We start from the raw sequence: 22,442 nt of genomic DNA, 5'->3' as shown, positions 1-22,442 counted from the left end.
AAAGACGACAAAAGCTTTCAGAGGTAATCATAGCAGATGGCCCGAACTGGAAAACTTTCTTGAAGACTGGGTTAACACGCAGAGAGCAGGCGGCCGCGGTGTTTCCACCGTGCAGATCAGACTGAAGGCTAAAGCAATCGCCACCAAAATGAAAATCGAAGATTTTAGAGGTGGGCCATCGTGGTGTTTTAGATTTATGAGACGACAAGGCCTGTCCGTCAGGGTACGCACGACTCTGTGTCAGCAGCTCCCTCCCGACCACGAGGAAAAACTTGCTAACTTCCGCATATTCACTCAAACAAAGATAGCGGAGAATTCCATCGGGCCAGATGATATCATAAATATGGATGAAGTACCTTTGACGTTTGACCTGCCTCTCACTCGGACTGTTAATAAAAAAGGTGACTCGTCCATCACACTGAAAACAAGTGGCCATGAGAGAACGCATTTTACTTGTGTTCTGAGCTGCACAGCATCCGGACTAAAGCTTCCACCGATGGTGATTTTTTAAGCGGCTGACAATGAAAGTTCAGTGAAAGCTGCCATCAAGAGTACAAACTCAATTCCAGCTGTGATTCCTGGGGGCACCACGAAGTATTTGCAGCCACTGGACATCAGCGTGAATCGGGCATTTAAAGTGGCGCTGCGCGTTGAGTGGGAGGCTTGGATGACGAGCGGCGAGAAATCCTTTACCAAAACAGGACGCATGCGAAGAGCATCTTTAACTCAAGTCTGCCAGTGGATCCTAAATGCATGGAGCCGTGTCACAACTTCCACCATCACCAGCGGGTTTCGAAAGGCTGGACTGTTGCGTGATGAAGAGGACCGCGTGTGCTCAAGTGAGAGCGACAACGAAGAGACTGAAGTGAGTGACGAGATCCTGAGGTTGTTCAATTCGGACACTGAAGGACTTTGATGGTTTTAGTGTGCAGGAGGAAGATGAAGAAGGTGATCAATAACTTTTCCTGCTAGGCTGCAGTATATATATATTTTTTAACCAGTCGTTAGGAGATATTGGAATGTTGTTCGTGCACTGTTCAGTAAAAAAGTATACGCAACGTAATTTGTGTGTTACCGATATGTATGTATATTTAAAAGTACCTTAGCTGTGTTACAGGCTATGTTCGAGAAAAAGCATTTGCAATATGTATTTGTTTATGTTACCATACGGATTTAATTAAAAGTTAAAAAATCCTCACGTGTAATATCTTTCTGTGTAAATATCTCATATTACAACGTGGGACACCTGCGGCTTAAAATCCGGTGCGGCCTGTACAAGTACAAAATTGATTTTCTTTCTAAAATTAGAGCGTGCGGCTTTTAATCAGGTGCGCTCTGTAGTCCAGAATCTACGGTATATATCATCATATACTATCATGAGATTCATTTTCAAGCAGGTGTTTACAATAAAACAATGAAATACAATAGAATCAATGAAAAACTACACACATAGACTAACAAACAACTAAGGTGCAAAAGAAGACAAACTGAATATTTAAAAAAAAGTAATACTGAGAACTTGAGTTGTAGAGTCCTTGAAGGTGAATGCATAGGTTATGGAGAGTTGAGGTGACCCAAGTTATCCCTGTTGCTTCAGGTGATTGGTGGTGAACCTGGTGGTGTGGGACCAAAGGCTCCTGTATCTCTTTCCCTATGGTGGCTGTGAGAAGAGAGCATGTACTGGATGTTGGTGGTACTTGAGGATGAATGCTGCTATTTGTGGCAGTACTCCTGGTGGATGTGATGGGCTGGGCTGTGTCCACCATATGCATGAAAGCCAACATAGAAACAATGGGCTGAATGGACTTCATTACAAATATATTGGTTTGGTGTTGGTTTATTATTGTTGTATGCACCAAGGTAACAGTGAAAAGCTTGTCTTGCTTGCTGCTGATATAGATCAATGATTATATAGTCATTGAGGTGGTACCAAAGCCATAAATCAGAATAAAGTAAAAGCTACAGAGAAAGTGCAGTTGAATCACAAACACGAGAGAATCTGCAGATACTAGAAATCCAGAGCAACACACCCAAAATGCTGGAGGAACTCAGGAGGCTGGGCAGCATCTATGGAGAAGGGTAAACAGTTGGTGTTTCGGGCTGAGACCCTTGACCCTTCATCAGGACAGAAAATGCAGTGCGGGTAGACAAAGTGCAAGGTCTAACAAGGTGGGTTCATTCAGGACTCTGATGATGAGATAGGAGCTGTCCTTGAGCCTGGTGGTAGTGTTTTCAGAAATGTGTATCTGCCCAATGAGAGAAGAGAGAATATCCAGGGTGGGTGGGCTTTTTATTCTGCAAGCTGCTTTACTAAATCAACAAAAGGTATAGACATAGTCTTTAGAGGGGAGACTGCTTTCTGAGATGTATTGAGCTATGTCAGTTTCATCCAGTAATGTGCAGAATATGTAGGTAGTGTTTCTATGGTGCATTGATGAAAATTGTATAAGATGTTTATGTAGCTTGTACATGCACTGAAAGTCTCCTTTATAAAATTTACTTATTTGTGTGCTTGAACTAAAAGCACAAATATAGAGCATTGGATACTTATGTTAGTGCAGGACAGGAATGAGTTGAATAAAAATGCCCCAAGGAATAAAGGCTCTCAGTGGCGGAACCAATTCAGGCCCTTTAGTTCAGGCAGCGTCATCGTAAATCTGCAACCTCTCCAGCTTCACGTTGACTTTCCTATAACGGTGACCAAAACTCTACACAATGCTCCAATTGTGTTTCTACCAATAACTTGTATAGTTCAAAATTATTATGTATGTCACTAATTACTAAGGCATTTTCTTGTAGGCATTCACAGTAGAAGAAAATACAGTAGAATCAATGCATAAAGAAAATAGCAAATATAAAAAGAAACAAGCAGCAATATACAAACAGAGAACGTGAGTTGTAGAGTCCTTGAAAGATTTGAGGGTTTGTGTTCATTGATCAGTTCAGTGTTGTGAGTGAAACTGTCCAGTTGATGATTGAGGGGTTAATAACTGTTTCTGAACCTGGTGGTATGGGAGCTAAGACCACCTTCCTGATGGTAACAGTGAGAAGTGAGCATGGCCCAGATGATGTGGGGGAGGGTGGTGGTCCTTGATAGATGCTGCTTTTCTTGTGATTAATTGGGCCACCTTTTGTCAGCTTTTCAGTTCTTGGCCACTGGTGTTTCCATACCAGACTGCAATGGAACCAGTCAGGATGCTCTCCACTGTGCATCTACAGAACTTCGTTGGAGTTTTAGATGACATGTCAAATCTGTAAACTTCTAAGAAAGTAGAGGGCCTGCTGTACTTACTTTGAAATTGCAATTCCAGGACACATCATCTGATATGGTAACGCCCAGGAATGAAAGTTCCTGACACCTTCCACTTTTGATCCCCTAATGAGCACTGACTCATGGACCCCCCTATTTCACCCTCTTGTAGTCAAAAATCAGCTCTTTGGTCTTGCTTATATTCAGTAAGAGGTTGTTGTTGTCACACCACTCAACAATATTTTCAATCTCCCTCCTGTATGCTGATTCTTCACCACCTTTGCTTCAGCCAACAAAAGTGGTGATGCCAGGAAACTTAAATATGGTATTGGAACTGTTCTTGGCCTCTCAGTCAAAAGTATAAAGCAATAGAGCAGGGGGTAAGCACACAGATTTGTGGTGCATCTCTTCTCATGGTGATTGTGGAGGAGTTGTTGTTGCCAATTTGTACTGACCGAGGTCTGCAAGTGAAGAAATTGAAGATCCAGTTACCAAGAAGATATTGAGGCGGAGAATGGAGCTTGCTGATTAGTTTTGTGGGGACGATAGTGTTAATTGCTGAGCTATACTCAATGAAGGGCATTCTGAAGTCTGTATCTCTGAGCAGAGGGCCAATGAAATGACATCTGCTGTTGACCTATTGTGACAGTAGGCAATCTGAAATGGATTCAAATCACTCCTCAGGCAGGAGTTGATGTGCTTCAAATACCAACCTCGAAAAGCACTTCATCACTGTGATACTGGACGATAATCATTGAGGCAGGTTACCATGTTTTTCTTGGGCACCAGTATGATTGTAGTGTGCTTGAAGCAGATGGGTAGCTCAGACTGCCACAGCGAGAGGATAAAGTTGTCAGTGAACACTCCAGCCAGTTGATTAGCCCAGGTTTTCTGTACTCGGCCAGGTACACCATTTGGGCTAAATGCTTTTTGTGGGTTCACCCTCCTAAAGGATGCTCTCACACTGGCTTCACAGAATAAAATCACTGGTCTTTGGGGGGGGGGGAGGGGTTGTGGGAGTTTGTGAAGATGCTTTCATGCTTTGTCAGTCAAAGCAAGTGTAAAAGACATTAAGCTCACCTGGGAGTAAAACCTTATTGTCAGTTATGTTGCTTGTAGGAGGTGAAGACTTTCAAGCCCTGCCACAGCTGTCGAGCTTCCTTCTGTATTTCAATGTCGTTCTGGAACTGCCACTTTGTTTGGGAGATGACTTTCCGGAGGTCATATCTGGAAATTCTTTATAAAGTCCATGACAACTGTAGTATATTCATTCAGGTCCTCGAATGAGTCCTTGAACGTGGCACAGTACACCAAATCGAAGCAATCCCAAAGCCACTCCTCCGCCTGTACGCAGGTAGGAGAGGACAATCAGAGGATTAGATTTCCCCGAAATCCAGTCCAGGGATGAACAGTAGGCATTCCTGATTGTAGTGTAACAGTGGTCAAGTGTATTGGGATCCCTGATGCTGCAGGTGATATATTGATGAGAATTGGGCAAAGATTCCTTCAAGCAAACTTGATTTAAGTCCCCAATAATTATGTGAAAGTGTTGGGGTAGGTTGTTTCTTGTTTGCATATTGTGGCACTCAATACATTGAGAGCTTGCTTAACATCTGCCTTTGGCGGTATGTAATCTGTGGCCAGGATCATGGAGAAGAACCCTCTTGATAGAAGGGTTGGCACTTAATCGTTAGATGTTCCAAGTCAGGAGAACAAGAGCGTGACAGGACTGCTGTGTCCAAGCATCACAAGTTTATCTTGAAACACAAATCACCACGTTTTGCCTTTCTTGAATGTCCTGCAGGTTGATCCATTCAGTCTCCTGTTGATCTGCAGAGTACCTTGAGCTGCACTGCTGTGCCCGCCATGCCTTTAATGAGCTCATGTCTCAATGAAACAGATGTGACACAGTGTCCCTGCTCTTAAATCTGATGCCCTGACTGCTGAAGTGCCCATATCCCCCCATAGTACAAAGATGTGCTGTTAGGGTTACTGAGTTGTGAGCATGCTATGTTGGCGTCAGCAGAGCGGCAACGCTTACAGTCTGCCCAGCCCAGTGCTCGCCTGATTTGATGAAAATTATACGTTTCATTGTCTGTTTCGATGTACATGTGGCAAATAAAACTATTCTTTAATCTCTCCTTGCAACTGAAGTCACTCATTGGCCTGTTGTGCCCTGCAATGTCGTGGCTACACTTTTTGAACAATGGGACAACATTGGCCACCCTTGAGTCATTTGAACGTCACCAAAGGCTAACAATAAAGCCAATATTTCTCTAAAGGACTCTGTGATTTCTTTCCTGACTTTGTGCACCTTAATGCATCTGATTTTTTAAAAAAAAAACTTTGATCAAATTAATTTTCGGATGTGAATATTCTTCTCCCTGAGAAGGTGCTGCACCTTAGCATAAATCAGATTTGTGGAGGACAGGATTTAAGCACAACAATGATGAAGAATTGATATTTTTCCAGTGTTTGGAGAGTAACCACTGGGCAGTGGTCATCCCATTAACCTGAACACTCTGTCATTCTGGAAAGGTGCTGTTGTTGCACCTGGGTGAGCAGCTGCAGTGCAGTTCAGAATCAGGTTTGTTATAATGTCTGATATGAAATCTGTTTTTGCGGTACAAGGACAGAAAATTACTATAAGTTACAAAATAAATGGTTCAAGAAAAGAAATAATGAGCTTATGTTTGTAGACCATTCAGAAATCTTGTGGAGGGAGGATGCTTTTTCTGAATTGCTGAGTGTAAGCATTAAGCTTCTACACTTCCTCCCGGATGGTAGTAACAAGAGGAGGACGTGTCTGGGATGGTGAGGGTCCTTGCTGATGGATGTACTTGCTTCAAGTGTCACCCTTGAAGATGCCTTTGATGGTGGGGATGGTTGTGCCCATGATGGAATTGGCTGAGTCTGCAACCCTCAGCAGCCCCTTGCGAACTTGTGCATTGGAGTCTCCGTTGGAGGCTGTGATGCACCAGTCAGAATGCTATTGAGTTTCAGAGGTACATTTAATGTCAGGGAAATGTGTACAATATACATCCTGAAATACTTTGTCTTTATAACCATCCACAAAAACAGAGGAGTTCCCCCAAAGGATGAATGACAGTTAAATGTTAGAACCCCAGGTTCCCCCTCCCACTCGTAAGCAGCAGCAAAGCAACGATCCCCCCCACCTGCAAAAGCATCAGCACCCCCCACCGAGCACTCAAGTGTGCAGCAAAGCATCAGCGAAGACACAGACTTGCAGTACCCCAAAGACTTCTTTTTCACTAATAAGGGAGAAAGAGATGTCTTCGTTTAACAGCGAAAGGGGAGACATAACAAACAACTCGCTGATTACAATGTTAAGTCTGTTGTGTTCCTTTTTCCCAAAGAACTCGGGTCTTTGGGCACACAGCCAGCAGCCAGCTCTCTGTCTCCCACAGCACCGGATTCCTGCCGAGACACCGACCTTTGGTCTGCCTGTCTCCAGAGCCATGAGATCCCGGAACTCAGTAGGCGAGCTAATCTCTTGGGCCGCATCCTTGGCATATCAAATGACTGCCTGTCTTGAAGCAAAGGAGTTGCCATTAGGTGCCATTGCGTCCTCCTGAGCTTGAGTATAGTATTGAAATTGGTAAGAATACTTGGTGTTCGGGTCAAAATGGTGCCTGCGTACAATGCTCCCACAGTTGACATTTTCTGGATAGACCATGAAGCCATTTATTTCACTTTGTCTTTTATATCTGCTTTTTGTCTTGAATGTGGTTGTGGAACTGTTGGAGGCTGTGATTTGCAGTCTCTGTGAGAATACTGGGAGGTAGAGCCAGTGAGCACACATCTCACGGCAAGGAGATGGTGCACGAACTGATGTTTGACTCCACTTCGGCGATTGAAGCTTACGTTGTTTGCCGATTAAAGCAACAAGGAAGATTGAACATGGAGGTGAATGCGGAAGGTGCACGCCAGCTGCCTGCCTTTTGATCGCTGGTTGGATCGCTCTGCTGATGGAGAGGGGAAAGGCTGCCACTGTGCCTGGAGCATGTTACCCAGGTTTTCTTCTTTTTTGGATATCAATTGATTTGGACTATGGCCTTTTATCTTCAGTCTTAGTTTTTTTTATATTCTCTGTTTTTGGCCCAATTCTGTGTTTTTGTGTGTGTGTGTGTTTGGGGGGGGGGGTTTGGATTTAGGGGTTAATGATTGTGCTGCCGTTCTTTTCTTTCTTGGTTTTGTGGTTGTCTGGAAAAGAATTTCAGAGTTGTGTACTTTGATAAGAAATGAACCTTTCAACATACCAAATCTTAAAGTCCTAATGAAGTAGAGCCCCTGTTGTGATGCCTTCATGACTGCATCAGGATTTGGCAAATCCTCTGAGATGTTGACAGCTGGGATCTAGCTGAAGCTGCTTGCTCTTTCCAACACTGACCTCTCAGTGAGGACTGGTGTGTGTTCTCCAGACTTCCTCCTGAAATCCACTCCAGTTTTTTAGCCTTTGCTGTTGCTGAGTGCAAGGTTGCCCAGAGGTGCAACACAACCAGCCAATTTATCTTTCTCCTCCATGCTATTTTGTCACCATTTGTGATTTTACTAACAGCATTGGTGTCATTTGTGAATTTATAGATGGCATTTGAGATATGCTTAGCCACATGGTCATGTGGCAAGGGTAAAGCAGTGGGTTAGCACAATTCCTGAGGTTCCTCTGTTGATTGTCAATATGGAGATGTTATCGCTGATCCATACGGACTGTGGTTTTCTGATGATGAAGTCAAGGAGCTGGTTACAGAGGGAAATATTAAGGCCCAGGTTTAAAACCTTAGTGATTAATATGGAGGGGTTGATGACATTGAATACTGAGCTATAGTTGATGCAGCTTAGGTGCTCCAAAGCAGAGCGGAGAGTCGGTGAGTTTGTATCTGCTGTAGACCTGTTGTGGCAGTGGATCCAGACCTTTAGTCAGGTAGACACTAATTTTAGCTATAGCCAATGTTTCAAAACACTTCATTACATGTGATTGCTACCAGTTGATGTTTGTTGAGGCAGCTCACCCTACTCCTCTTGGGCTCTGCTATGAATTCTGCACTTTTGAAGCAGTAGGAACCTCAAACTGCAGCATGAGAGGTTGAAGATGTGCTTGAACGCTCAGCCATTTGGTTGACGTCGATTTTCAGTACCCCGTCAGGGCCTGACAACTTGTGAGGATTCACCTCTTTGAAGGATATTCTGACATCAACTTTTAGATAGAGATCACAGGTCTCTGGAAGCTATGGGAATTCACACAGGTACAGTGTTAATCTCCCTTTTAACGTGTGCATAGAGGTGTTAAGCTCATCAGGGAATTAATGTACCATTTGCAAAATGATGCAATGGATTCCAAACTTGTGTCAGAAAAGCTCAATAAAAGAATGGAAAGCTTACTTTTGGAGCTGCTTTCATGACCTCAGCTGGTGAAGGAAATGGAGCAGCTAGTTTGAGCAAAACAAGCTCCCACTATCAACAAGATTATTAATTTTTTTGCAATTAATATTGGCCAGGGTACAATGAAGAATTGGCCATTTCTTGAGGTAGCATTGTGGTGTTCAGCAATGATCTGGAAGGGCAGAACATAGCCTCAATTGTCTGACGATAGAGTGTCTGTGTACCGTTCCTTCAGTACTACAGTACCATCTGGATTAGATGCTTCAACTCAAGCTGTTGACTGGAAGTTGGCACTTAAGCTAATTTAGACAGATTCTTTATTGATCCCAAAGGAAATTACAGTGTCACAGTAGCACTGCAACTGCAGAGGTATACAAATACTAGAAGGGAAGTAAGAAAGAATTAAAAAAAGTTACTTCTACAGTCTTAACAAGAGGGGGGGGGGGGTCATTACTTCCCTGGCTACAGGTTGATTCATTATAGAGCCTTTTGGCCGAGGGTAAGAATGACATTATGTAGCACTCTTTGGAGCAGTGTAGTTGTCTTAATCTATTACTAAAAGTGCTCCTTTGTTCAACCAAGGTGGCATGTAGAGAGTGAGAAACATCCAGAATTTCCAGGATTTTCCATAGGGTCCTTTGTTCTACCACAGCCTCCAGTGTGTCCAGTTTGACTCCTGTAACAGCCAGCCTTTCTAATCAATTTATGTAGCCTGTTGGCATCATCCATGTTGATGTCATTGCCCCAGTATACCACTGCAAAGAAGATTGTACTGGTGCCAACAGGCTGGTAGAAAAGAGGCCTGCATACTCCAAAGGACCTCAGTCTTCTCAGGAAGTAGAAGCGACTCTGGTCCTTCTTGTACACAGCCTTTGTGTTGGTGCTGCATTCCAGTCTGTCAGACAGGTGCACCCCCAGGTCCTCACCACATCCTCACCATCAGTAGTAAGAGGGAGCAGTGCAGGTTTAGTTTTCCTAAAGTCCATCACCATCTCCTTTGTCTTACTGATGTTGAGCTGCAGATGATTCAGCTTGCACCATTTGATCAATTACTGGTATTGGTTTACACAAAATACAGTGGAAAAACTTCTGCTTTTGTGCCATCTTTTGCATCATTCCATGCATAAGGACATTGAGGTAGTAAAAAGGAAAACTGTCATATATGGTGTTATGGAGAAAGTGTAATTTGAAAAGTGCTATAATTTCATCAGCTCTGCCTCCTCAGCTTAAGGAGTTGCAAAATCGTAGGTAATGCTGTAGACATGGTCACCCCCTCTTACTTACTGCCTGCAACACTGCTGGTATTTAGGGCAGGAATGAAGTCCTCTGTCTCTGGCAGTATTCAGGGCTTCCTTCATCATGTCTATAGCTTCCTCTCAGTTTTCACTACTGTCAGTCATGCAATTCCCAGGTGGAGACTCAGGAATACTTTCACACTCAAAAGAAGGATTCTCTGTTCCTTTTTCCATAACAATTTTGATTTACCAGTCCGGGTTGTTGGTGCCAAATTTGGAGGATCAGTGGACCACTTAGTCTGACCTCTACCCTTTAACCCATTTAACATGGGTGACCCTACCAAGAGCCAAAGCATAAAGCTTTGACTCCGTCCAACATTGCTCTCTGAGTCATCGAGGCACGCAAACCTCCAAACCACGACAAGGTTGTGGTCTTCGTGGAGGCGACACCTGCTCTGTTACACAATACTCCTGCAATCACGTTGAGCTTCATCTTCCTATTTCACAATTGGCACTGCATTGTGGGATAGGGAGCTGATTCTGGTGGGATTTGAAAGCAGCAGAAATGTCATAGGCTCCAAGTTGTCTTCCATCATATATTTCACCAACTTGGAAGAATTTCAGTTGCTCCTTATTGTTACTGTGACAGTATTAGAAATTGCACAGCTGGATTATCTTTGTGTATCGATAAGCAGGCAGCTCGTGAACACATTGACATCTAGAAATCGGCAATAAATGCTTGTCTCACCAGTGCCACCATAACCAGTGAACAAGAATTTATTGCTATACTGTGCCATTGTTCTTCATTGGGGAATCAAGATTACTGTTACGATTGGGGTCTTTGCATTGTTGTCTGACTGGGGACCGGGGAGGAGGTGCACAGTCTAAAGATCTGTGTCCCTCTGCTGTCGATTCTATCACGACTCGAGTATTTTGTCTGTTTGCAAAACCAGCACTGTTGTTCACAAGGTAAAGATTGGGAAGTACCTCAGCTGTGAAAAGCTGCAACATCATTTGCTGGAAGGAATTGGGTCAAAATGAGAATTTAACTCTGAACAGTCCTGTCCATGGGCTTGTCATGTTCATACTTAATGATAATGTTGAGAAAGTTATTGCTCTCATGTCATTGCATACATTTAGGTCTCCACAGACCCTAGTCCAATAGATTTTACACCATACAATTGAAATCTTTCTTTGTTGCTTGGGCCAAATTTTTCCTGTGCTTTTTATTTTCAGAAATGCGTGACAAGTTGAGAAAATGGCGAGATGAGAACTACCGGAATAGTGAACAGATCGCTGATGTCGGTGAAGAGTTGATCAATGATTATGCTTCAAAACTCGGAGATGATAGTGAGTATAGAGCTACTGGTACAATAGGATTGGGACTAGTAACACAGTTCACTAAAACCTTGGTAGTGGTTATTCCAAACTGACAAATTTTGGAATAAACTGGCACTGAAGAGACTAATTATTTTGTAAATTCATGTACATTTGCACTTCATTTCTGATGGGATTATATGGTATATATTGGAGCATTTCCTTTAAGTGTAGACTCACCCTAAAATTATTAAATATTTAATTTTCTTATCCCTTAATGATTTCAGAGCCAACTTTGAATTAGCTTGTGTTGACAGATGAGGAATGATGATGGAACAAATAAGGTGTTAGTTTGCACTGGTAACCAGAGAAGACAGGTCTAAAATATTTGGGAAAAGAAGCAGAGGATAGTTAGAAGAATTTTTTTATACAGTGAGATTTTGAAAAGAAAGACTGTAGGATAAGTCAGGGGAGAGGGATGAAAAAAAATTAGTCCTGGATGATGACTACAGAACTAACAGATTGTTATTAACACATACGTATTTGGTTCATTTTGTACTCCAAAGATGGAATTTGCCATCCTTGAATGCCCTATATGTTACCTCAGTCTCACAGTAATGTGATCGACTCTTAAATGTCCTCTGACATGACCTAGCAATCCACTCTGTCTGGAAGCAAGTAGCGATGGATAGCAAATGTTTCCTTTGCCGGCAATACTCCTATCTTGAAAAATGAGTGGATGAAAAAAACACCAAAGTTCGATTTAAGAGCTGGTGCAGGTGCAATAGATTGAATGTTTGTTGCCAGGTTGGTAGCAGGCTTCAAAACTAAAAAAATACTACTTTACTGAATATTAAAGTAAATGAAGCTGTACATTGATGTTCCAAGATGGCGGTGTGACCCAGCTTGCAGCGGTCACTCCGGAGTTGATATCTGTTATTTGTTAAGTGGGGTGCCGTGCGCAATCCTAATCTGATGGAAGACGGACGTGGGAGCACGGAGGAACATCTGGGAATCTCCAGGAAGGCCCTCTTCATTGCTGATGCTGTTGTGAGGTCCGGGTCTCTGCTGAGAAGAACAGGCCCCCCCAGTCCTCGGGGTTGCGTTGCTGGTGGCCGTTGGCGGGGGTGTCTTAATACACTCGGCAGAGGATGGTGCTTGGAGAAGCTGTGCCGGAGGGGATGGTCAGAGGTTTGACAGACTCGGAGTCTGCTGTGGTTGGGGCGCTTTCACTGTGTGCTGTGTCTGCGAGGCTGGGTTTGCGTCTATGAGGCTGAGTCCGGTAGCGCCATGTAAGTCCATAGCGGGGGTATTCCCTTCTGCCGTCTGCATGGGATGACGAGTCTATCGGGACTCTGAGGACTTGTGGAAACTGTGTGGTGGTTTCTTACGAACTTATAGTCTTTTAACATCTTTGGACTATTTTTACTGTGCCCATGGTCTGTATTTTTTTTTTAATCAATTATGCTATTGTTTGCACTGTTGTAACTATGTGGTTTTGTGCAGGTCTTGTAGCTTTAGTTTTTGGTCTTGTTTTGTCTGGTGGATTTGGAGCTCCTTTCCGGGGAACGTGCTAAGATGGTAGCGAGATATTAATACTCAGCAGCCTCTCTGGACTCTGGATTTGGGGATTGCCAAACGTTATGTGGATTTTCTGGTGTAGTCTGTTTCGTCATGTGCTTTTGTGACATCATTCTGGAGGAGCGTTGTCTCATTTTTTTTTAACTGCATTGCATTTGTGGTTTCTAAATGACAATGAACTGAACTGAATACATTCCTTCCTCTATTTATCTCTATCTCACTTTGTCTTGCTTTAACTTATTATAAAATTTATAGATTAAAGTTTGCTGGTGTTGTCAACAAAAAAATCCTTCAGATTTTACAGTTTGACCTTGAGTAATTTATTTTTTTCTGATTCATTTTATAAAGGACCTATGATCAGAAATGTTATGTGCTGAGGTACAGTTTTGTTTGCATGCCATTTAGACAGATCATGTCTTAAATATCTCAATGTAGTGCAAAGGAAAACAGAATGGAAAATGTTACAGAGAGGGGTGCAGTGCAGATAGACAAATTAAATGCAAGGGCAATGATGAGGTGGTTGGGGAGATCAAGAGTTTGTCTTTTAGCATACGCCAGGTATTTTCAAGAGTCTGATAAGTGAGATAGAACCAAGAAGATTTCTTTAACCCTGGTGGCACATGCACTTAAGTTTCAGTATCTTCTGTCCAATAGGAAGGGAAAAGAGACAGCGACTAGGATGGGAGAGGTCCTTGATAACATTGGCTGCTTTCATGAGGCAGGAATCTTGAGCACGCTGTCAAAGCTCAGAATTTCAAATCGAATATGGATGGGTTTCTGCAGGAGCAGGCTAACATTTTCATTAACAATCTGAAAGGATCTGTCCCATTCCATTTTTCTCATTTGAAAAGACTTTGGTAACATTTATTATCTCAGTACATCCCAAAGCACTTTTATACTTTTGAAGTGTCATCAAAGTCAAAATCTAGGAAATGTGGTAGCCACTTTGCGCACAGCAAGCTCCCACAGATAGCATCTGTTTTGGTGATGTTGGTTGGATGTGGAATGTGATCAAAACATCAGGGAAATCCTTCCTGTACTTCAAATTATATCCACCTGCACTGATAGATACTGCCTTGGTTTAATGCCTCCTTTGAAAGAAAGCTGGAGATAAGGTAGTAATTGAGACCACCCAATGTGCTATTGCGTTTGAATCAACGCTTGATCTGCAGTGTGGGAAGATGGCCTTTCTTGGTTTAGTTTGGCTTTCTTTGCTGCTTTAAGTTGATAAGGTGCTTTAACAGCCTCATTTAATTTTATTGTGGTGCTAAGTATTATTAGTCTGCAGACTCCAAGGAAGGGTTGGTATTCAGATGTTGATTTAAAAAATGTACATCAACTGAAGTTAGAAACTCCATCTACATGAAAGATTGAAAGTGGAATTTCAGCTACCATCCCACAGGAAATCCCTAGAAGAGGAAATTCCTGTGTACAATTACATTGCCTCATCATCTGGAACTTAACTTAAGGCAGTCTTTTATAGCTGAAACAATTGTTTTCTAGTGATTTTTGTGTCTGCAGAGTAAGCTGAACATCTGGATGCCAAGTTTCTTTTTGGGTGTACAGTCTGATGATACATAGCACCACAATTAAATGAGGCTATTACAGGCTTCCAAAGATCATTTTTTTGATGTGGTTACGCCGTCCTTAGTAGAAAACAATATTATGTTTTGCAAGTTTGTATTTTGCAAAAAAAAAAAATTGCTATTGCACTTAGCTAAATGCCGAAGTTTCCAATTTATTAAAACTTGGAAGATTGTTCGTGTGGTTGACTCCAGGTAAGCTATCAGGTCAAGCCAAGAAATAATCACAAACCAAACTGTTGTTGGCAGGAGTTCTTTATTGCATTCATTAAATTAAATTATAGTTGGCTTATTCTCATGGGATCTTTCTGGATGTCAAGTTCCTGCAAACATGCCTCATGTTTGATATTACTACTGTATACACTGGTACCTTGCTAACCTTGCGTGGAGATGACTGATTCGTTATCATTGGACCTGGAGTTCAAACACTTAGATGCCTATTCCACTGTGTTGTATAAAAGGCATCTGCTTTGACCTTGATAGGTGCCCATGCAGCAGTTGTATCACCCATACATACTACGATAGGGAAACCTGGGAGGGCTTATTTATCATAGAGACACCTCTGGGCTGGCAGCAACTGTGTAGTCAAGGAGGCTTCCACTACATCCAATAGGAGTTGATGAGAGAGACAGTCTGTCAACACATAGGGCTTGTTCTTGGCGATGGTCCACACATACTGTGCTGGCCAGGCTGAGTGTGATCCATTTCCGGGAACTGACAGTATATCTGAGCCCCACATCTCAAGCAATGTGCAAGTGCATTGTTTGCTTCAGCCACTCAACATAAGCCTTCTGGACAGCCTGTTCACAGTGGATGATTCTTTGCTGCCAGAGCATCAGTGTAAGGCAGGGGTTTGCACCAGGTTTGTGAATAGCAGCAGCCCAAGCAACTGGTCACTTATTGTCTAATATCCAGTTAATTGCTGCTCAACCATCCTTGTTTACGCAGCTCCTTCATCCCAGGTATCAATCCAGGAAGCCATCTCTGAACCTTCAGTGCCAGCAAAGCCCTCCTTATTTCATCTTCTAATGGAACACTGGTGCAGTCTCACCATTGTCCTGTAATATTATCATCACTTCCTTAGTTTTATTCTCCTTCACATTTGTCATGAAGGCTAATGTTTAATTTGTTTTCCCATTTACCTGCTGCCTTTCTACTAAGGAGGTAAATAATCTGGATGAACTCAGCAGGTCGGGCGGCATCTGTTGAAACGAGCAGTCAATGTTTCAGGCCAAGACCTTTTGTCAGTCCTGACGAAGGGTCTCGGCCCGAAACATTGATTGCTCATTCCAACGGATGCTGCCCGACCTGCTGAGTTCATCCAGCTTGTTTACGTGTTGATTTGATCACAGCATCTGCAGTGTACTTTGTGTTTAGGTAAATAATCTGTTTCTTTATATTGTACTCTTATTTATCTGTTATTAGGATGTAGAACATAGAACAATACAGTACAGGAACAAGCCCTTCAGCCCTCAGTGTTGTGCCAAACTAGCTCAATCAAAAAAAACCCCGAAGACCTAATCCTGCCCACCTGCAAGATGTCCATATCCCTCTACCTTCCTCCTATTCATGTGCCAATTCAAACATCTCTTGAAAGCCTCTAACATATTTGCCTTTACCATATCAGGCAGTGCATTCCAGTTATCACCACTCTTGAGTTTAAAAAAAACTTGCCCCTCACATCCTCTTTGAACCTACCCCCTCTCACCCTCAATGCATTCCCTCTGGGATTAGACATTTCACCCTGGGAAGCAGATGCTTCCTGTTTCTCATAATCTGATAAACCTCTATCAGACTTCCCTTCAGCCTCCACCTCTCCAGAGATAACAACACAGGTTTATCCAGCACATGCCCTCTAAACCAGGTGGCGTACTGGTAAACCTCTTCTGCACCCTCTCCAAAACCTCAACACCCTCCTTATGGTGGGGAAACTAGACTGTATGCAATATTCCAGATGTGGCCTAACCAAACTTCTATAAAGTTTCAACTTACCCTCTTGACTTTTGAAGTCTATGTCTCGACTAACAAAAACAAACATTCGGTAAGCCTGAGGAACTGGAATAATGAGATGATATAAACCTGAGCTGACATTGGCAAGATACTCCTAAGTGAGCTATATGTCAGCATATCTGGGAGCTCAAAAATTGTCATCCTGGTGAATGTCAGAAACAGAAATCTATTTCAGGACAGTCTGTAATATTGTAACCTGCCACGTGACTGTGATCAACTGGGTTTCGCTGAGAAGTGCAGAGAGCCATGGTGGGAGCAGCACCAGCAAAATAAGATGTTGTGGCAAAGCCACTGCCTAACTCGTGGATTGAGTAGACATACAATCCAACTGCTCACTGTTAATCTGTTGGCTCCAGCATGAGCAAAGTGACAGAAGTTGAAGTCGCCACGACTAAAAGCCCACTCTCAGATGTCCCTTTGTGTTACTGTCTGGGCCACTTTGCTCCAGACCTCATCACAGCCTGGATTGAAACATCAAGCACACAATTCTGGAGGTGAGATGTGAGAAACTGCCTGTGACATCGAGACTATGTAACCAGGTGTGGCACCTTTGCATTCACACAAAGGATGTGGCTGTCAGATCAATCATTCCAGCTTCAGGACATCACTACAAGTGTTCTAGGCCCAAACAACCTCAGTTACATCATCAGTGAGCTTTTTTCCAGGAGTGGGGATGTTTGATTGTATGTAATGTGCAGAAAGACCTGGACAACATTCGGGTATGGGCTAATAAGTGATGCCGTGTATGAGACAAAAATACAGGCAAAGGCCATCTCCAACAAGACAGAATCTAATCACCTATTGATGTTCCATGACATAACCATTGCCAAGTCCTGCAGCTGATGAAAAGCTGAAATGAACAGCTTACAGTATGGTTACTCAAGCAGGTCAGATGTTCAGTATCCAGCAGCGGTTATTGTCCTCCTTGATGCCCTAAAGTCTTTCCACCATCTACAAGGTCCAGATCAGTATTGTGATTGGATACTTTTCACTTACCTGGATTGAGTACAGTTCCCATAAAGTCAAGAGTCTGAACAATCTCCAGAACAAAACTTTCCTTATTACTGGTACCCATCAACCATCATTAACATGTATTCCCTTTATTGGGACACAGTAGCTGCAGGCTGTTCTGTCTGCAAAATACACTACAGTTAGTCTACTACCAATCGCCAAGCCTGCAAAGCTTTCCAGGTGCATTGAAGTACCTCCACCTAAGTTTACTTCCAAGTTGTGCACTGTCCTGACATGGCGGAATATCAAAGGTTGTTTTACTGTTTGCTGGGTCCAACTGTTTGCTATTTGCTGTGTTGGGCCTGAGGGACTGTAGTTTTTCTAAAACATGCCTCACTGGCACCTTCTCACTGGCAGCTTTGAACTGCTGCTAAGTTAACAAATTTCACGTCACGTGCCAGTGATAATAAACCTGATTCTGTTTCAAGAGTAATTAGGGATAGTCAATTAATGCTTGCTTTGCTTGTGATGCCTAGATAAAAAAGTAACAAAACAAAATTGAATAAACAGTAAAATCTCCAGCATCTGCCGAACCTCTTGTGTTGTTGTTAAACATTAAAGTAATCACAGATCACTTTTGGTTTCCTTATTTGAGGAAAGATTTATTTACTTAGAGGTGAAGCGCATAATAGGCCCTCCTGGCCCTTCAAGCCACGCCACCGGCACTTAACCCTAGCCTGATCACAGGACAACTTGCAATGACCAGTTAATTTACTAACCAGTATGTTGGGGTGGGGTGGGGGGTGGGTGGTGGTGGAGAACTGGAGCACCCAGATTCTATGGGGAGGACATTTAAACTCCTTGCAAAGGACATCAGGATTGAACCCTGAATTCCAACGCCCCGAGCTGTAATAGCAATGCACTCAGTGCTATGCTACCGTGGAGCCCAAGGTGGATATGCTGGCTTTGGAGAGGAGGTTCACCAGGTTGATTCTGGGCATGAGGGGTTTAGCCCATGAGGAGAGATTGGGTCACCTGGGATTATACTTGCTGGAATTCAGAGGAATGAGAGGAATCTTGTAGAAGCTTACAGAATTATGAAAAGTATAGAAAATATGGAGCAAATTTCCACTGGTGGGTGAGACTAGGAATGTGGGACATGGGGGAATAGGTTTAGGATAGCAATGATGAGGAGAAACTATTTTTTTTAGAGACTGCTGAATCTTTGGAATTGTCTGCCCAGGAAAGCAGAAGTGGGTACCTCACTAAATATATTTAAGACACAGATTTTTTTGCACAGCAGAGGAATTAAGGGTTATGGGGTCAAGAAAGATGGGTGGGGCAGAGTCCACAACCAGATCAGCTGTGGTCTCATTGAATGGCAGAGCAGGCTACTCTTACTTTTCTTTTTTTGTTCTCGACCATTGGATCAACTCAAAGCTCTTTTATCCTTCTGCATCAGCTTGTGAGTTGTTCAACAGTAATGGGAGGAGGAAGTGCCTAAAGCAAACCCTTTGTGTTTTTTGGATACGATAAAACCTCTGAGGCCAGCTTGGCCATGGTACTGGATTTTTGTGGCCTTTACAGCCAAGCTTTCCCAGTTTATCTGGCATCTTCCCAATAAAATGGAAAATTGTCTAAATATTCCTGGGTACAGAATTCAGGGCAGACCTAATCCAGATGGTTTCCAACCCTTTATTGTTGTGCTACTGATTGAAAGCATCGTTGACAGTAGTGTCAAGTAATGCCACTACTTACAGTTTGGATATTGCCAGTGAGGTATGTGTGCTATCCCTAAAGTCAAGGCACCAAGGAGCCTCCTAATAGAACTGAATCCAGTGGGATCTACTGTCTGGAGTCCCATTTAACAGAAGGAATATAGTGCTGGTTGTGAAGGCCAATCTTCCCAACTTCAGGACATTGAAGCAAGAGTTCCTTTGGGTAGTTACCCTTGGCTCAGCCATCTTGACCTACCATGTGGCCTCTCTCTGGCAAAATCAGAAGTGGGTATGTTTGCAATTGACTGCATGTCTTTAATCCTATTTGCAACTCTTAAGATTGTGCAGCAGCTGGTAAATTGCAACCAATATGTGCCAGGGAATGACCCAGCATTTAGGTGCTGTAGTTTGCTGAGGTGCAGTACATTTTTATTAGATCCAATTCCAGTGCCATGTTTTAACATGATGCTGAATAAATTGAATGCTTTGTTTTGTAGTGAAAATAAGAACCTGAAAAAAGAGCTACATTGTCCCTGAAGCCTCTCCATCATTTGGTGCAAAAGCTAAACTTCTATGTGGCCTTTATTTTTCTACCTTGTTTTTGTTTATAAAGGGATTTTAGTCTTTTCTAATATTTTCAGTGGAATGGTTTTAGTTTTTGTTAAAATTGGGTATCAAAGACATCAGACGAGGAGTGTATTCATTTCAATTTTGTAAAGTACAACTAAATTTAAATAATCTACTGTTACACCACATCCTTTAAACACAATGTCCAATTAATGGGTTATATCCTGACTCTTGTGTGACTCCAGTGTTGCTTGCTCCGCATCAGCCTGTTCCTGAATGTCCTCTGGGTCTTACTATTTGTTGCTTCATAATCTGATGGAGTTGAACATTATGCAGCTATTTGCAAACATACATGCTTCTGACTTCACAGAGGAAAGGTAATTTTAAAAACCATCTATGGCATTCCTGAAGCAATGTGAGACTGAAGATGTAAATTTTGAAAGGTTGAATTTTTTGCTAGCATTGAGTTTGATTGCAGAGAAAAAAATCAGACCTTGTGGGGTTTTTATTAGGTACAATTGAAATATTGAAGTTGTCTGCAATAGTCCCTTGTATCAATTGTGGGCTTGGGCCCCATACCATTCCAGCAGCTGATTGCAATCCAGTTTATCATCCTCTCCAAGTGCATTTACAGTTCCTGTCCTGCACACCCAACAATTGATGCTGGAACCCACCACCACTCCTTCCCATGCCTCTGTTAATTGGGACTTGTATCCCCTGCCGTAATTCATGTCAAACCTCCCTAAGTTCGTCATTAGGTTGGTAGTGGTTTACAATCAATGAAGGTGTGGTGATTGTTGTGATGTAAGTAAACAAATCAAGCTCCCAGAAACAGATTGTGATATATTTCAGTAAACTTGGATAGATATTGACTTGGAAGCAGTTTCCAGCTCTTCAAAACAGTGCCTTGATTATTTTTGTCTACTAAGGAAAAAAGACAGATTTCTGAATTGAAGGAGTGTTTTGTACTGTTATAGTACTGCCTGGCTAACCCAGATAATGTACTCAAGTACCTGAAGAGGGATGTCCACCCTCAGCTTGGATGTGTTTCATCCACTGAGCCAAGGATGTGGAATTGAGTTGGAAAAAATGCCTCAGATTTATTAATTTTGAATGCCAAACAAGGGTTTTAAAACCAAAGTTGATGTGTATGTATCTCTGGTGGTTAGGCAGGTTTCAGAAAGCTGCTTATTTTCACTTAAACACAAGATATTTTGCAATTGCTGGAAATGTAGAGCAACAAGTAAAATACTGGAGGAACTCAGCAAGTCGGGCTGCATCCTGATGAAGGATTTCTGCTTGAAACATTGATTGTTTATTCCCCTGCATAGGTACTCTGTGATTGGCTGATTTCTTCCAGCATTTTGTGTATATTGCTCCAGATTTCCAGCATGACCAGAATCTGTGTTTAGAATACTCCAGGGAGCGTGAAGCGCAGAATCAAATATCGCTGTGATGATTGTACGCTCTAGTATCAATTGTTTGGTGACAATAAAGCAAAAAAGAATTCGGACAAGAGCTTGCTAATAAATTGTACGTTTATTGGTTAATCAGTGTTACACATGATCTGCTTATGTAGAAATTTATATTGTACTCATAACACATGTTTTGTATATAAAGGTAATTTTGATTCGATTGTGGTGTAAAATCATTTTGTGATAAGTTAGTAGAAGTAATATGGTTCTGATAAAACTTCAATATATTGGTGAAAGATTCCAGAGGTTTTGTGATGATTCACTCAACTCCTTTCTACTCTTGCAATCTTCATTTTTCTTGGAAATGTTAAATTCATTAACAAGTGTTGTAACTCAAGTGATGGATTTGTGAGATGTTCCGTCAGTCAGCTATTCATACTAAAAGGAAATATGAACATGTATTAAACTTCTGGTTCCGGCTCTAAATATCACATTCAGCACTTTTAATTTTTTAATAACCAATCTAAGTTGTATGGTTGAAAGGTGAGATAGAATGTTAGCAATGCCATAAATTATTTGACAAAAAAATTGTAAATAGATTCCACAATGCCAGCAATATATAACATGTGATATTTGAAATTCAAATTAACAAGGTAAATTTCCATTTTTTGTTCCCCTGTTCATGCACAAACAATTTTCTTTGAGAATCGTTGCCAGTTATTCCTTTCATGACCTCACCTGACATTGACCATCTAATATGTGTTTATAAGAAAATGTTCTTTTTTTTGTAATTTAACTAAATGGATGTAAATTCCCACTATTTGCCTCTTAAACTGAATGGCTTCAATTATTTGCAGTTAAGCATTGCATTCCTCCTGCGCCAGCAGACTAAGTGTTAGGAATGGAGCTAAATGTTATATTTGTGATGTCAGAATTGATGAAGCATAATTGCTGCAGTAGCAATGCCAGCAACTACCCATTATAGAGCAGCCAAATATCTCAAGTTTTACAGGAGTCCAATGCTCAAAAAGTTGCACTAGAGGTATTAGTACGAATTATTGCTGAAAATGTTGAAACCCTCAGCAGGCCAGGCAGCATCAATGGAGCAAGGAACAGTTCATGTTTCAGGTCAAGTGAAGGAGCATGTTTTATGTTGGATGTTTTTTTTTAAAACAAAAAGCTGGAGATCAAAAGAGAACTTTCCAGTCCTGATGGCCTGTTAGCTGAGGATGTAGCTGTCAGTGCTGGAGTGTTCAAAATGAGAATCCAGAGGAGCCATAAGAAGACCACAGTGGTGGGACAAGGATTAAGCTGTTAGGACTTTGCAATCTAAGGTGACATCTGTAAAACTGGAGCAACCAGGTTAGTAGCCAGTGGCTAAGATGCAGACGAGATGCTGGAGGATCTCACTGGGC

At 42.1% G+C, this 22,442-nt stretch overlaps 1 protein-coding gene across 4 annotated transcripts in view; it reads left to right on the top strand.

The window, feature by feature from the left end:
- Positions 1-22,442, top strand: part of emc2 (ER membrane protein complex subunit 2) — a 123,263-nt gene that overhangs the window by 3,173 nt on the left and 97,648 nt on the right. For all 4 annotated transcript variants that reach the window (XM_059973343.1, XM_059973336.1, XM_059973359.1 and 1 more), the window contains exon 2: positions 11,122-11,235. In XM_059973343.1, coding sequence (XP_059829326.1) covers positions 11,122-11,235 — 114 coding nt within the window. The remainder of the gene's footprint in view (positions 1-11,121; positions 11,236-22,442) is intronic.

The sequence above is a fragment of the Hypanus sabinus genome, chromosome 1 (assembly GCF_030144855.1).
Source record: "Hypanus sabinus isolate sHypSab1 chromosome 1, sHypSab1.hap1, whole genome shotgun sequence".
NCBI classification, from domain to species: Eukaryota; Metazoa; Chordata; class Chondrichthyes; order Myliobatiformes; family Dasyatidae; genus Hypanus; species Hypanus sabinus.
This window is presented reverse-complemented; position numbering and strand designations above follow the sequence as displayed.